The sequence below is a fragment of the Chlamydotis macqueenii genome, chromosome 15 (genome assembly GCF_036417535.1).
Source record: "Chlamydotis macqueenii isolate bChlMac1 chromosome 15, bChlMac1.mat, whole genome shotgun sequence".
In the NCBI taxonomy this organism is placed as follows: Eukaryota; Metazoa; Chordata; class Aves; order Otidiformes; family Otididae; genus Chlamydotis; species Chlamydotis macqueenii.
This window is the reverse complement of record NC_141570.1, coordinates 9,208,369-9,222,644: the sequence shown is the minus strand read 5'-3', so window position 1 is coordinate 9,222,644 and position 14,276 is coordinate 9,208,369. Positions and strand designations below refer to the sequence as shown.

At 45.9% G+C, this 14,276-nt stretch overlaps 1 protein-coding gene across 3 annotated transcripts in view; it reads right to left on the bottom strand.

Moving 5' to 3' along the window:
* SMG1 (SMG1 nonsense mediated mRNA decay associated PI3K related kinase) overlaps positions 1-561 on the bottom strand; it is a 65,310-nt gene extending 64,749 nt beyond the window's left edge. For 2 of the 3 annotated variants that reach the window (XM_086760275.1, XM_086760277.1), the window contains exon 1: positions 278-561. In XM_086760275.1, coding sequence (XP_086616401.1) covers positions 278-366 — 89 coding nt within the window. In that variant the 5' untranslated portion in view covers positions 367-561. The remainder of the gene's footprint in view (positions 1-277) is intronic. The other variant, XM_086760276.1, reaches the window with a different exon arrangement.
* Positions 562-14,276: the final 13,715 nt, after the last annotated feature.

Genomic DNA, 14,276 nt, shown 5'->3' with positions numbered 1-14,276 from the left:
CCGCCGCCCAAGCCCTGCGGCCGGCCCGCCGCCACCCGCCCCGCGCTAGGCCCCACGGCTGCCGCCCGCCCCTAGGCCCAACAGCCAGGAAGTGGCTCCGCCGCCGCTCCGAGCCGCCGCGGCCCGCGCCGCCCCGCTCCCCCAGGCCCGGCGGCGGGGCCGAGCCGAGCCGAGCCGGGCAGGGCAGGGCCGGGCCGCCAAGCCGCGGCTCTCCGCTGCCCCGGCCCCCGCGCCCCGCAGGCGGCCAGGCCGCGCCCCCTGCCCCAGCCCTGCCCACCTGGGTTGCCAGTCATTCCAGCCCCGCGGGTGGTAGTGCTGCCTGCTGCCGGTGCCGCTCAGCCGAGACCCCGGGGCTCTGCGGCTCATTACCTTGCCCGAGACGGCATGGCCGGCCGGGCAGCGGCGCGGGACGGGGGCGGAGAAGGAGGAAGGTGGCGGAGGAGGGGAGGGTGGAGGCGCGGGCGGCGGCTCCTCACTCGCGGGCGGCAGGCGGCTGCTGTCTCACACCGGAGGGAGGGGACGCGGCCGCCGCGGCTGCTCCGGCTGCTGCCCGGCCCCACGGCATGCCGGGATGGCGGACATGGGCCGCCCGCCCCCTCCGCGGGGCACGCTGGGAGGGCGGGGGACGGGGCGGGGGGGCGGTGGCGCTCCGCCCCCGGTGGCAGCGGGACGGGGTTCCCCACCTACCGGGCGGGGGCGTCCCCGCCGCTGCCCGGTCCGCGGGGTCCCTGGGTGGGCGTGGGGGAGCCGGCGGCCATGGTCGCCACCCCGCCCCGGGGCGTGAGCGGAGCGGGGGATCCCGGCCCCCCGGGTCCTGGCGGGAGCCTGGGCGCTGGGCGGTCGGGGGCGGTGACAGCCGACAAGGTGCCAGCCCCTGAGCTGTGAGGGGAGCCTGGGGGTCCCAGCCTGACCAGTCTGAGGGGATCTGGGGGGGGATATCCCGGGCCCTGAGGGGATCCCGGCCCCCCTGCACCCTGAGGGGACCAAGGTCCCCGGGGCATGAGGGGAAGCGGGGGCTCCCTGTCCCCGAGGTGTGCGGGAAGCCAGCGGATCCCAGACTGCGTCCTGAGAGGAGCCGGGGCTCCCGGGCCCTCAGCAGAGCTGGGGGACCCCAGCCCTGCGCCCATTTCCCTTTATTAGGGGGATGCGGACGTCCTCCTCCTCCCGTCCCTCTGCAGGGGTCCGTGCTGCCCCAACCCTCCTGGGGTGTCTGCCCCCCGAATAGATCAGATCTTCATCCCCACGTTTCTCCCCACTGGGACGTGTCACCCCCTATTACTGCCAGAGAGAAGTCTGACGTTTGGCGGTGGTCAGCAAAAAGCTGACTAAGCCCACACTACACACTAACTAAACCGCTAAGGTTTCTCCTTCTTCCTCCCTTCTTCCTCACAGCTGCTAAAATGCATTTCAAAAGCAGGCTAGTGAAATAGCATCCTTCGAAGCCTGGATGACTTCTGTGTAAAGCAGTTGCCACATTTGCCAGAAGGGCATTTGCTGCCCATTGTGGGGAAAGCCTCTCTGTAAACAGGAAGGCAGGCAAATCTGAGGGGAGGAAAAAAGTCTCCTCAGTTGGGTACATATTCTGTGTATGTTTCCTAGAAAAGATGTGAAAACTGTCTCACATCATATTTTTATTTCTCCTGCAAGACCTGGAAACTTATATTAGCTGGTTTGATAAACCCAATTCCTGACTGCAGAGTGTTTCCTTAGTTATGAAATGTTTTAATAGTTTTGTCGGATACTCAGCAAAGAGACTTGGGTAGATCAAACCCTTTTTTAAATTACAGTATCCTAGATTTGAGACCACTGAAAGACCTGAGGAAACTTTAAAAATTCTCCTGTTCCCAATGTGCCATGGTTTTGTTGGTGACTTAGCTAAGACAGATGGCTTACTGCCGCCTCCCTTGGATTCTGCTGGGTAGCCATCATCCTCCTGATACGGTCTTGTTGGCTTACAGTCCAAAAGCAATGCTTGCAAGACATGGACAGATTTCAAAATCAGCTTCAGGACAAAAAAAAAAAAAAAAAAAAAAATATGTACCACAACACTTCATTGCAACATAATGCCATTTTGATGCAATGTGACCCGGTGCCCATCGGACTGCATTTCAACTGACATACGCTTGTGTATCTTACGAGAATCAGTTTTGCAAAAAAAAAATCAATTCCATGAGCTATGATAGGCCTTTTTTTCCCTTCTTTATAATTGAGTTGGACATCCAGAATTATACAATATGCTACAAAATTAGGCTTTTGTAAGTATAACAAAAATACCTGCTGCAAATTTGCTCACCCTTTCCAACAAAGTCTAGCAGATCCTCTGGCCCCAGTGATGCAGCAGGTGATGATTTTTCTTTTTATTTCATGACTAGCATCCCGACAGAAACAACATGAATCACTTGAGGGGCAAGGTAATACTAGGAATGTATTTTTAACTACCTTTCAAATTAATTTAGCAAGGAGAGGCAAGAAAGAAAGCTGGCATACTACCAACAACTGCCTATGTATAGCAAGAGTTTAAGAACCACTTATTTAATGTTTGGTACAGTAAATTTTGTATCAGAAATCCTGTATTCTAGTGGTGAATTTGCTGCAGTCTCTGTGGTCTAATGCAGATCCCTCTTCTGAGTGCAGTTATCTCCATTTCTAAAATGGATCAGTGATGTTTAGCTTTCTAAATTGCTGCTGTACACAGCCTTAAAACTATAAAATGTTATGTAGTTCCCAAATGAAAATACATACTTGATCTGTTTTATTACATTGTGAGATTTGAATGGTATTATAGATAATAGTTGAAATGCTCATCAAGATTTGTGAGATAGAGCAATAATTATTAGTATAGCACTTTCTCAGTTGCAGATTTCAGTCAGCCACTTTGTAAGATGGATAAGGCCATTCAAACACCACTCTGTGAATTAAGAAGCCCAGGGAAGCTGAGGCCAGGATTTTCAAAACTGCCTTCCAATTTTCTGTCCTCAAGTTTGAGACTTTGGTTTTGGATACTTAGTGGCTGGCATTGACATCAGTTGGAGCCGTAGATCTTGAGTCTTGTTAAAAAATAAATAAGTTGTCTAAATCTCAACCCTCTCAAAATAGAAATACAGGGACTTAAAAGACTTGTATTAAATCTCAGAATGAGTCAATGACACTCACAGAAATATGTCTTCTGTCTCACTCCTGAGCTCAATCCACTCCATCAAACTGTCCACATCGATCTTCACGCAGAGCTCTGGAGTGACAGACACTGTGAACCACACTTTTCCTGCTTTATAATTCAGAGTCATGATTTCTCTATTTAATAAATAAAAGAAAGCTGTATTAATCTGATATTTTTAGTTAGAATAAAGTGCAGACTGTATATATTTAATGTGCTGAAATAGGGCAGTAAGCACCATATTGCATCTTTTACCTCTCACTAGTTTATTTCCTTACGAAGCAGTATGTCTAGAAAAAAAAACAGCATGTGCTGAGGATTACAAGTCACTTTTGGCCCTTGGCTCTCTCTGATCCATAACAAAGCTACAGATTGAGAGAAAAACAATCACCAACCCTGAGAAGGAAAGAGATGCTATTTCCTCTTCTGGAAATAGGACAGAAGCCAAGGAGCAAAACAGTATTTAACTAGAGCAGAGAAGTACCAGATGCCAAGATCCTGTAGCCTGTATACTGCAGATGGATGCCTCTTAAAAATTATAAAGGATTCCCAGAATAGTTATTCCCTATACCTGCCAATTCTACTGCTTTGATGGCAGAACCCTGTTTTTATCAGCAACCTACCAGATTTTCGGTTGAATGGCCCCCTGCACTATTTTCTGGCCATAGCAGACTCAAAGCGCATGGGATGTATGGCCAATCTGTGCAGGCACAGAGAGCCCAGGGTGCCCAGAACATATTGTACCTGCGGCGCAGGGACAGCCCGTCGGCGTGCATGGCAGGTCCCTCGGGTCTCCTGCTGGTTTCTTCATTAAAAATGTCGGCAGGTGTAACGATCTATGGCGGCTGTACTGCCGAGCACAGATACTGTCTATCAGGAACAAATGGTGCAATCCATACTGGGGCCTACCTTGTTTCATCTCAAACTGGAATTTTTCCTTATCCTATGGAGGGTATTAACACAGAAGTCCAACGTACAAATAGTCCTAATAGCAAGGCATATCGAACCATTCTAGAGTTTTGTGTTGAAAATCTTTTTAATGCAAAAAAGTCAATCTTATATTTTAAAATTCCATAATAAATGCACTGTGATTTGAATACTTACAAAAATAATTCTTTACCTTCCTTTCTTTACATAAAAAACTAAGGAAAATATTATTTTACTTTTTCTGCATGTTTATAAAACCATTTTGAATTTAAGCGAGATAGCACATGGAACCATCTGTTCCCTTTCCTCAAGGTCTTTTAGAGGATAACTTTTACTGAAGAGAATTCCTCTACATCAGTGCAACAAATACAATACATTCACTTTCCTAGAACTTGCATTTTTGCTCTGCAGAATTTCTTTAAGGCTATTACATCTTGAAGGCACTTTACATCCTCCAGGTAAGGTAGCATTATGTACAGTATATGAGTAAATATTTGAGTTCCTGGCACAGACATTTATTATAGTTTTATTACATCATGGACTATATAAGTCCTTGGTTGTGTGTATAACCTGTTTCTTAATTTTATTTTTATTAACTATATACTTCCTTAAATGTCCTAGACATCCTTTACATATTTCCAGCAACAGTAATATGTAATATATAAACTGAGCACTTCCATTTAAGTGACTGGTTCCTAAAGCAGTCATTTGAGTTACTTTGACCTGACAAATACATAGCCTAAAACAGTTGCAGGTCTTTAAATATTTAGGTCTTCAACTGTCCAAGGCAAAATGGTAGAAAAGTAATTTTTTGGTCAATACAATCAGCCAGGGTAAAAATGGTGAGATAGCCCAAAGCAGTGGTTCCCACGCTGGTCTTCAGGAGAGCAGAAGCTGCAGCAATCCTTTTACGAGCTTTGGAAGCCACACAGAGTGCCTTAGAGGAAAGTCATAGTCTGCACGCACTGTGTTACATAGTTAAATTGACAGCATCATAACAACTCAGGTTAAAAAAATGTCTCAACAGCTCTGAAAATCAAACTCTCTGCAGAACAGTTGCATGTCCAATTGGTAGGCAGTGCTGGCGGAGAATCAAGCATGCTTTTACTTACACCGGATAAAACGTGTCCCGCAAGCAGCAGCTCCCTCTCTTCTGTTCAGTGACAGTGCCATACCCACGGTCCTGCCCGAGACGTTCTGCCACCTGCAAGCCAGACAGTGTGGCTGCAGATTAGTTCATGTTGCTGCAAGAGTTGGCTGTTTCGATTGGCAGCTGTTGGGAGATTTGTGCTGCTTGCATTATTTCTGGGGAGCCTGGGCAGGAGCTTAATGAGAAACACTGCATCCTGCAAGAGTGAAAAGCTGAATCAGGACTTATGAGCAATTGCATATTATGAAATGCTGCACAACACTGGAGCGGAGCTGGCGTTCACTGTACTGCACTGCAGAAAAAGGCAAAGTTGGAGCAAGAAGCAGTTATCTTTTACTGTGGATGCCAATAGTACAAGACCATTATACTGTGAAATCCTTTCGAAAAATTAATAGTGTACTTGTTACTTCACCTTTCCGGTGAATCTGAGCATTTCCATCTGTTAAAATAACTGCTCCCTCACATAAATTTTGGTGCTCTACAGACTCAAGTTTATGGCATGTTTGTTGAAAGGGTAATTTGAAAGAGGCTGCCAGGAGAGTATCAAGCCCTTAAGGCATAATAAGCCCAGGGAAGTTTGTTTGGATGGTGTAATGAATCCAGCTTGTTAATTTAGCTCAGTTTGGTGATACTGCTGATAGTGGAGTGCTATGAAAATTAAATGAAAAATTGGTCTAAGAGGTGCAGTACAATTAGAAGTTAAATATACAGTAAACTCCCCCGGTATTTATCCTCTGATCTTCTCTAATTTTAACTTCTTTTTCTAGGCTTATTTTCTTACCTGTTTTTTAATGTGTTCCAGGTCTCAACATGACTGTGTCCTTATCTCTCTGTCTTTCCTTGAAGGTTCTGGAAAAGACTTTGATGATATCACTAGAGATGTCACTTGGGTCACACTTCAAGTCACAGCTCAATAACCAGGCTTTCTGAGAAAAAATGTAGTGTTAGAACATGAAAGGGAGGAGCCACAGTTCACTGCTCTGACCTAGGCAGTCTTCCATGGGACTGATTTTAGGTGTGAAGTACAACCAGATCAGCTGTTAATTCTGCACACATTTCTCAAGTCCCACTTGGGTTTTCTCACAGTCCTGCTGAAGGGTGTTTTTATGGAAACTCATAAGTTGAGGTATTTGAACACAGAGCTGGCAGCGGGACCAAGAGTTATTACCAGAGGACCTACCGCCCACCTGCTGTCCAAGGGACCACGTAACTGGGGTAGAAAAACACTCACCAGCAGAAAACAAATGGAGTTGGACTCCATCACTTGTGGCGTGTGGATAAAGCTGGGGTAAGCTCAGGGTCAGCAGCAGCAGCAGTTGCTCTGCTCCGGCTCAACCGCAGCTCTTCCACATGGAGCTGCAGAGGACGGGCATCCCTGTGGCTGCAGTGGCCTGGCACTATCTAGAGCAAATCCAGGAGGGTTCAAAGTCTCCACGGCAGGAATTGAGGCCTCAGGTACTACTTGGTTGAAATCTCACCTGCATAGTTGTTATTGCACATTATTTTTTGTGAGAAAGGCTGTGCCTGTGTATAAATAAGGACACAATTCAAGCTGAATCAAATGAGAATTAACTGCCTTCTACTACCAGATACATTCAGTGGGAAGACTTGGTATTAATCTGAGCCTGTGAAAAGCTTTGTGTGGGAGAGCTGTCTAGCATTATGTAAAAGAGAATCTGATTTTTCCAAATAACATACATGCATTGTAACCACCAAATCATCTTCCTGTAGTGCTCCATCTAAATCGCCACAATTTCCAGCTTCTCTAACAGCAGCCTTACAAACCACAGCTTCCTTCAATACGCAGCTTTGACTCACCTCCAGGCCAGGATGAAAGAACATAGAAAGCACACATTATTCCTAGTCAACCTGAATTCTAACTTCTTCCCAATTTGCAAGTTTTGATTTTGCAGCCTTCATAAAGTTCTCTTAATTCAGTTTTTGCATGTTTACAGAGAAAACTCCCAGGATTTAATCAGAAATAAAGAGAAGAAAGACAGCAGATCTCATCATGCAGTATTGACGTGTTCTTTTAACTTTTTGGGGGGTGATTTACACATAATTGATACTCCTTAGACTCCAATACTTGTGATTACTCCTGTAAAAACATGTTATTCTATAAAACGCTTTCCTTATGTTTAGCACAATAAGACCTTGATCTAGTTGGGAACTTGGAGCACAACATAACGTTAAGCCTAACAATTCTGCTGTAGAAAAGAGCAGCAGCCTGAAGTTGGCGGGAGCTTTATCATTTGAAGCAGAATGGGCCCTTGAACAGAGCACATCTCTCTCCCCTTTCTCTCTTTCGTTGTTTTTCTGTACAATAGCTTACGCTACGCTTTTGTGCGGTTCCTTGTAGCACAGCTGTCCTTCTTGGACACAGCTCGTGCAGCCGATGCGCACAGCGGCCTTACAGCCCTTTGATCCAAAGGCCTGTTAACAAACATGATCAGCCTTTCATTCAGCTAGAAAGTAATCGATAAGTGACATAAAATTATCGTTATCTTTCATATAAGATGAAAGATTTCCTTTACATTTTTATTTGAGATATTAATTAGATTGTTTTCAGCCTAGGGTTCGTAATTACTTAATGCTGTCGGTTCCTTGAACTTGTTGTTTCTCACTCTTGCAGATATGGCGATCATTCAGAATGAATAAAATTAACCTTGAAACAATCAGTAATGCACAAGGATAGTGCTTCATCATGGTGCTTTTTCTTGTTATTTTTGTTCACTGGATATAAAAACAGGCAATGTCTTGCTCCCTCAGCTCATTCATTCAGATGTTTTTGTAAAACACTGACACTAGAAGCTGCCCTGCATTTGTTCCATGTCTAATGCATCCATTAGTTAATGCATTTCCCTCCTCTTTTCACTCTCTGCTGCCTGCGAACATGTCGGCTGCAGCGTGTGGCTCCCTAACGCTGAGGGTACTTTTGGGGGATGCCTCCTATACCAGCACAGCTCCTGCTGCGCTGAACCAGCTACAGTCTAGCATTCATAAACATGGCCCAATACACATCAGGGGGATGCATGTCAGCATTTTAAATCATCTTCATATATAACTAACTGATTTTTTTAGTTAGTGAATTGAGAGTGATTTGCATAAGTGACAGGGTATACATGATTCCTTTCGGTTCCCCAAAACCTATTGCATTACAAATCATGTGCCTTAGTAAAATATGTAAATTTGACATACATTTTTGTAAAACGCCTGAGTTGATTAATTACTTCATTTTATTTATATATTTAGATCCTTTTGGCTGGGTTCAGCTGTTCCCAGTACCTGCTGAATATTTATGGCTCGGTGTTGCACCAAGGTGGTAATTTGGAGACTATCTGGCTGCTTACAGAGTTCTGGGTACGGATGGGCTTCCATTTACCCAGGGAGGGTAATGGACTTACGTCCCCATCTCAGAGCCCTCCTATGGCCTTCTAGCCCCAGTAGACAAATGACAGTATATCTGTCCTGGAGTTACTGCAGGGCACAGGCTCACACAGTAACGCAAACTGGAATTGAGGATTGTGCTAATATGTCAGACTGTGCACTGGAGTGGGGAAAAAGGGCAGGGAGCTGGGAACTGCAGCCTCAGCCACTATCTCGGCATGAACCACAGAGCTTGTGAGAGGGGCTGGAATTCCCACCCTGAATGTGGAACTTTATTATTTATAGGCTGCCCTATTTATTTCTAATTTTTGCCTGCTCACTTGCAGACCCCTTTGGAAGGGGTCTTGGCTCTTCCCAGGGTACTGAGTCCCTTTTGGGCCAGGTTGCAAGGACTATTCTCCTTCTGTCTCGGAGAGAAGATATTCCGGTGTGCTCAAACCCCTGCATGCTGGCCCTTCAGCCCAGCAGTGACTGCTTTCCTGTGTACCAGCTGTCGTAAACCCCAAATGATAACTTCTCTTATGTCTCGGTTTTTTTAGTAAAACCAACACTTCTGTACTGGCCAAAGTGGTTTGAGTGCACAGTGCCAGCACATGGTTAGGTTCCTCCAGCCTGCTAATGCCACTTCTGTCACTGGGACGCCGCTGCTTCTAGCGCAACTGTCCCACCACTCTCTGGGAGTCCAAGTGCCACCGCTCAACTGACACAAACATAGGTCCTGCCCTGGGTGGGACACAACCTTCGTCTGAAGTGTCAGAACGCCGGCAGTCTCAGGAGCCGGTCACACCAAGCCGCTACTCACTGCGTACCTCCACGCTGCTAGCCCCGCTGGGTGGTTCCCTCTCTCCTGTCCTGCAATGGCAGCCAGCAGAGTGGTTCTGTTTCCTCCTCTTTTGCACCATTATAGTTAGGCCTTTTCCTTGGTTTCATCTGGTTTGTTTCATGTAGCATCCATGAAAGAGCACCATACCTGTGTTCTCTGCCCCGATCGTCAAGTCTGTGAGCTTGCTTCTGCTCTTATCCCTGCAAGTTCAGTTCCTCTTGCTATTTGGAAACTTGTATCTTAATAGTCTTTCCTGTAATTATGTCTCCGCAAAATAAATTATTAGGAAATCCTTAAGGTTTCCAGAGCTATAGTTCACCCACAGTATGCAAATACTTGTAGTCCTTGATCTGAAGTGGTGTCTTTACTGGAGATAGCAACAGCATAAGAACACAGCAGAATGCAAGCTGGAGACCTGGAGAATAATTTTTGGACTTGGAGAGCCACGCCAAGTAGCCAGGGCAAGACTTCGGCTACCTCCCACGTGCAAGGTTTGCCTCCTTCAAAACTGCCAGCTTCAAAACTGTCCCCATTGAAGACACCTTTTTATGTCCCTGCCCTTGGAGCTGTGCTGTGTCAGTTCAGGAAGTCTCAGCATGGTCCCTGGCACAGCCAGGCTGGACAGTGCAGGTGAGAGACCAAAAATCAAACAGCACTCCTTGTTCTGAGCAGCGAGTTATGAAATACACATTCCTCATGGGGCATTGGGAGTTGCTAAATGAGTGTCTGGTAGTCTCCATAGCAATGGAAAAGCATATTAAGAAGAAAAACCACAGAGAATATATATGCCAGAGATATGTCTCCTTGACAACAACCGAGGCATGGGACCAAGAGCTGCCTGGAGAAGCTAAAGCTGGATCCTCATGTCCTCCTCTTCTGAAGTGACTCAGGAGGTCAGAAGGGGCTACTCTGAATAAAAGCAACGGGCACCAATACGAGAATCAACGGAACCACTAATACCAGGAATGAAACTACCACTGATCTACATTAATTGGAAATACATGTCTGGGTGTATCAGCTCCTCTGCCTACCTATATGAATTATGTATGAGTTTTACATATTCACGTGCTGCGAAGTCAAGTATTCAAACGTTATCCGGCTTACTATAGGCCGTGCAGCTGTCTCCAGTCCTCCTGTTTCTTTGCCTTATAAGATACTTCTTAATAACATGATCAAGAGAGATTTTTCTTATAGGACCTCTGCTTTGTTCAGCACACTAGGCAGATGATGCTTACTGAATAGGTGAGTCAATATTTTTTCTTTTCATTGTTGTTCAATAGCTTGCCTCAGGACTTCTTTATTTCATACTGTACAAATGTATTCACAAAGACAGAATAAATTCCCTCATGACAATTTCTGTTTTTATAGCAACAAGGTTAAATGCTACCAAACTGGAATAACGCTAAAAATACTAGCGAAAGAACAAACTGCAACTACAAAGGCAAAAAAAAAAAAGCAGGAAGAAGCAAGCCAACACTGTTCTACAGCTGTGCCGCTCACCAGCTTGCATGCAGTACTCCAGCAGCCAACTTGTCCAGCTGTTACTTTTGCTCTCGTTTCCCTGCTTACTCAGATTTTCCAGCCTGGGAGTAACCAACAGCCCCCCTCACATCCCCTTCACTGAGCCCTCAGCCCCTGCAGGGAGAGATCGAGTTAGCTGTGAGCTCTGTAAAGGAACTACGGTACCTGGGGGGGCCTAAAAAGGTGGAATAAGTAATACCAAAACAAACAGGGCATCATTCAACTCAGTGCCGGGTTCTCCCAGTGAACTTTGGCACTGGGAGCAGATACTGCTATACAGACCTGGGATTACAATTTAAAAACAAAGTGTTGGGCCTTGGTTTATTTTTCAGTCAGGTGCTGAGTATTACGCAAAGTCCAGACCATGGTTTATCACGTCAATGGTGAAGATAAAGCATGGCATTTTCAGGCACGTAGAGCATTGCAAAGCAGGAAGTTCTGTCACTTTTGTATTAATTGAAAATCATAGCTGAGTTAGTTGAGCTTTTATTGAAATTTAATTCTATTGTTTCCTCCATCTTGCTCATAATTAAAGGAAGTAATTGCTCTTTGATTGCTTAGATAATTTAAAATGAATTCCATTGTTATACCCTACCCGTTATTAGCCGAAGGATGCAAATCTCCCCGGACAGTTGAATAGCTCCTGCCGTACTTCTGGTCCCTCCCTCACAGCTGACTCTTCCCTGCCTTGCAGTTTTCAGTATTTCCTGGAAACCAGGAGGAATCTATGCATCTTCCTGCAGCAGCGTCAGCAAAGAGGGCTTTTCCCGTGTGGTACCAGCAGTCAGCTTAAAAAAAAATAAAGAAGGAAAACAAAGGAAAAAGGGAAACCACAGTCAGAAGCTGGCACCCAACAGGCTCTAGTCTGGAAATGATGGGTTCCCAGGACAGGATGCTTGCTGAGGAGCCCTACCTTCCTTCAGGTCAGCTGCTGCTGAATCCCAGCAGGTCATTCTGGACCACAGTTTGCCCCTCTAAGAAAGAAAGGGACACCAAGGCATGAGGATGAATTAACCAAAGGCTGGGGGTCATTCTACAGATGTAGTTGCTGGTACAGTGTAAAGTACAGTCACATTGACTTTGGGCTTATCCAACACGTCCTGTGCTAGTGATCAGCATTATTATTCCCTTTTATCATTTAGAGCACATTTTTCATTTTCTACTCACACAAAAAAAAAAGTGGATTTGTTTTGTAGTCAGCCCAAAGCTGCACGTACTGCCCCCGCTCCCTGAGGAACCATGATGTCATCAGTGACTTGGACCTGGCTATTCTGGACACTCTGTGCAGACACCGATGTGCCAAGGGAAAAAGGACAATGGCAAAATATTTCACGGGCTGCCAACAAGACAGACTGTATCGCACGAGGTGCCTGCCTGTAAAGCCAGTTAAATACACAGCACTTGAAGAGAGCTTCAAAATGCATTCAGCGGGAGAGCACAAACTCGGCAAACAGGCAGGTCCAAGAAAAGACAACAATGCCTTTTATCCACATGTGCAAAGCTGACAGTCTTCATAAGCCCTGGGATAGATCTTGTTCACATTGTGCAATGCCTTTTGTCTTGTGGTGCAAAATGACTCTGTGTCTGCTTCGCAGCTCTCCAACTCGGTGTTCCTTTCGCTCTTGCTGCAGCACAGCCACCTCCGGAGTGAGGAGCGATAGCCTGGAACACAGCTCAGCAGCTCCCGCAGCAAACGCACAGGGGACACCTTTCCCATTCCAGGCTCCAGGGGGTTGCTCAGGCCCTTCAGAGTTCAAATATTCTCCCTGAAGTTAGAGGAACTTACACATAAAGTTCAATATGGCCCAGATAGCCTGATACAGCAATGGGGGTTGTATATCGACTTGACTTCAGTTGAGCTACAGGCAAGCAGGACCAAGGGGGTGTAGGTCAGGAACATTAACGTGAACCCACAGAAACTGCCTTTTCTCCTCCCTTTCTTTTTCAGAGGTTTTTTTTTTCTTCAATTGAAGAGAAGGTGTGAAAGGGGAACCCTAAACAAATCAACAATGAATTCAGCACAAAATAAAGTTTTCATGAATATCCCAGCCTCCAGCTTTGGAAGAGATCAATATTCATTCTGTACCAGATGTGGCAAGTACAGCAGTAGCATTAAATGCTGCTTGGGATATTATTAAACTCTCAAATCAGAGAGGAAATTGGAACACAATTGTTAAGAAGGCTGTTAGGTCACAGGCAGATCTCAGCCACATGTGGGAAGACTTTCACTTATGATTAAGGACTTAGGTAAGAGAGAGAGCAAAGCATTTCACTTAGCAGGGTGAAGGAATCGCCCAGGATTTTTAGCCAAAGGAACACCCCACCCCTGGCAGTCAGGCTGTCCCCTAACAGGGAATTTGTCCCCATACCTCTAACACAAGTTCCTTGCTTTTCCATATGAGATCTCCACCCATTCCTTCAATATACAACAGGTTCATTTTTTACTCTAGGCACAAACAAAACCAAACTGCTGCAGCAAAAAAGCTGCAGTGTTTTTGAGCTCCCTAATGCAGTTTGGCTGCATTCATTTGAAACAGAAGTTGGACCCAAATTTTGCAAATTGTTTAGGTCTTTATAAAAAGCCAAGCTGTAAGCCTTGGAGGAGATATCTCTTGTCCAAAATGTGCACTTTTGAGGATGTGCCCTGCTACAGAAAGAGTGCAAACTCGAACAGCTTCTGATGAGACACTGAGAAATATGAAATGAAAAACTGAGTTGGAAAGCAAATGAGTGGAAGCGAGTCAATGCACTGCCTGTCAAGTACAGGAGTGGTTTTCAAACAGATGATAGCTTAAAGTAAAAAAAAAAACCATATTTTTTTCTTACAGATGCCATCAACAGAGTCCTTACCTGGCACAAATTCATTGCAGCAGTGGAATGACTCCAGGGCTGAACCAGCATCTGCGGGGGTTTCAGGTGATGACTTTTGACAGATAACGAGAATTTCTCCTTCTCCCCTAAGAAAGCCAGACCAGCAGCGATGCATGCCCCAGGACTACTCCTTGTGCCAGAGGGTCTCAGCGCTGGCCAGCCTGGGAACCGTACTCCTATCGAACTCCACTGATTCAGAATCCCTGCCATGTGTTTGTCACCTTCCCTTACTCAATTCTAGCTCTGCCTGTAGGATATGTGCCTCTGTTTCCAGCTCACAACCTGCAGCTGAGAATGAGGGTCTGATGCATACAGGTGGGACTGGTACTATAATGATGCCAGATGCCCTTGTCTCTGTTGGGGGTGGGCTTGCAGGGCAAAACTCTGTCTGTGTTGAGAAAATTCAGGATTAATTCAGCAGAGAGAGATGTTAGGAACGTGTT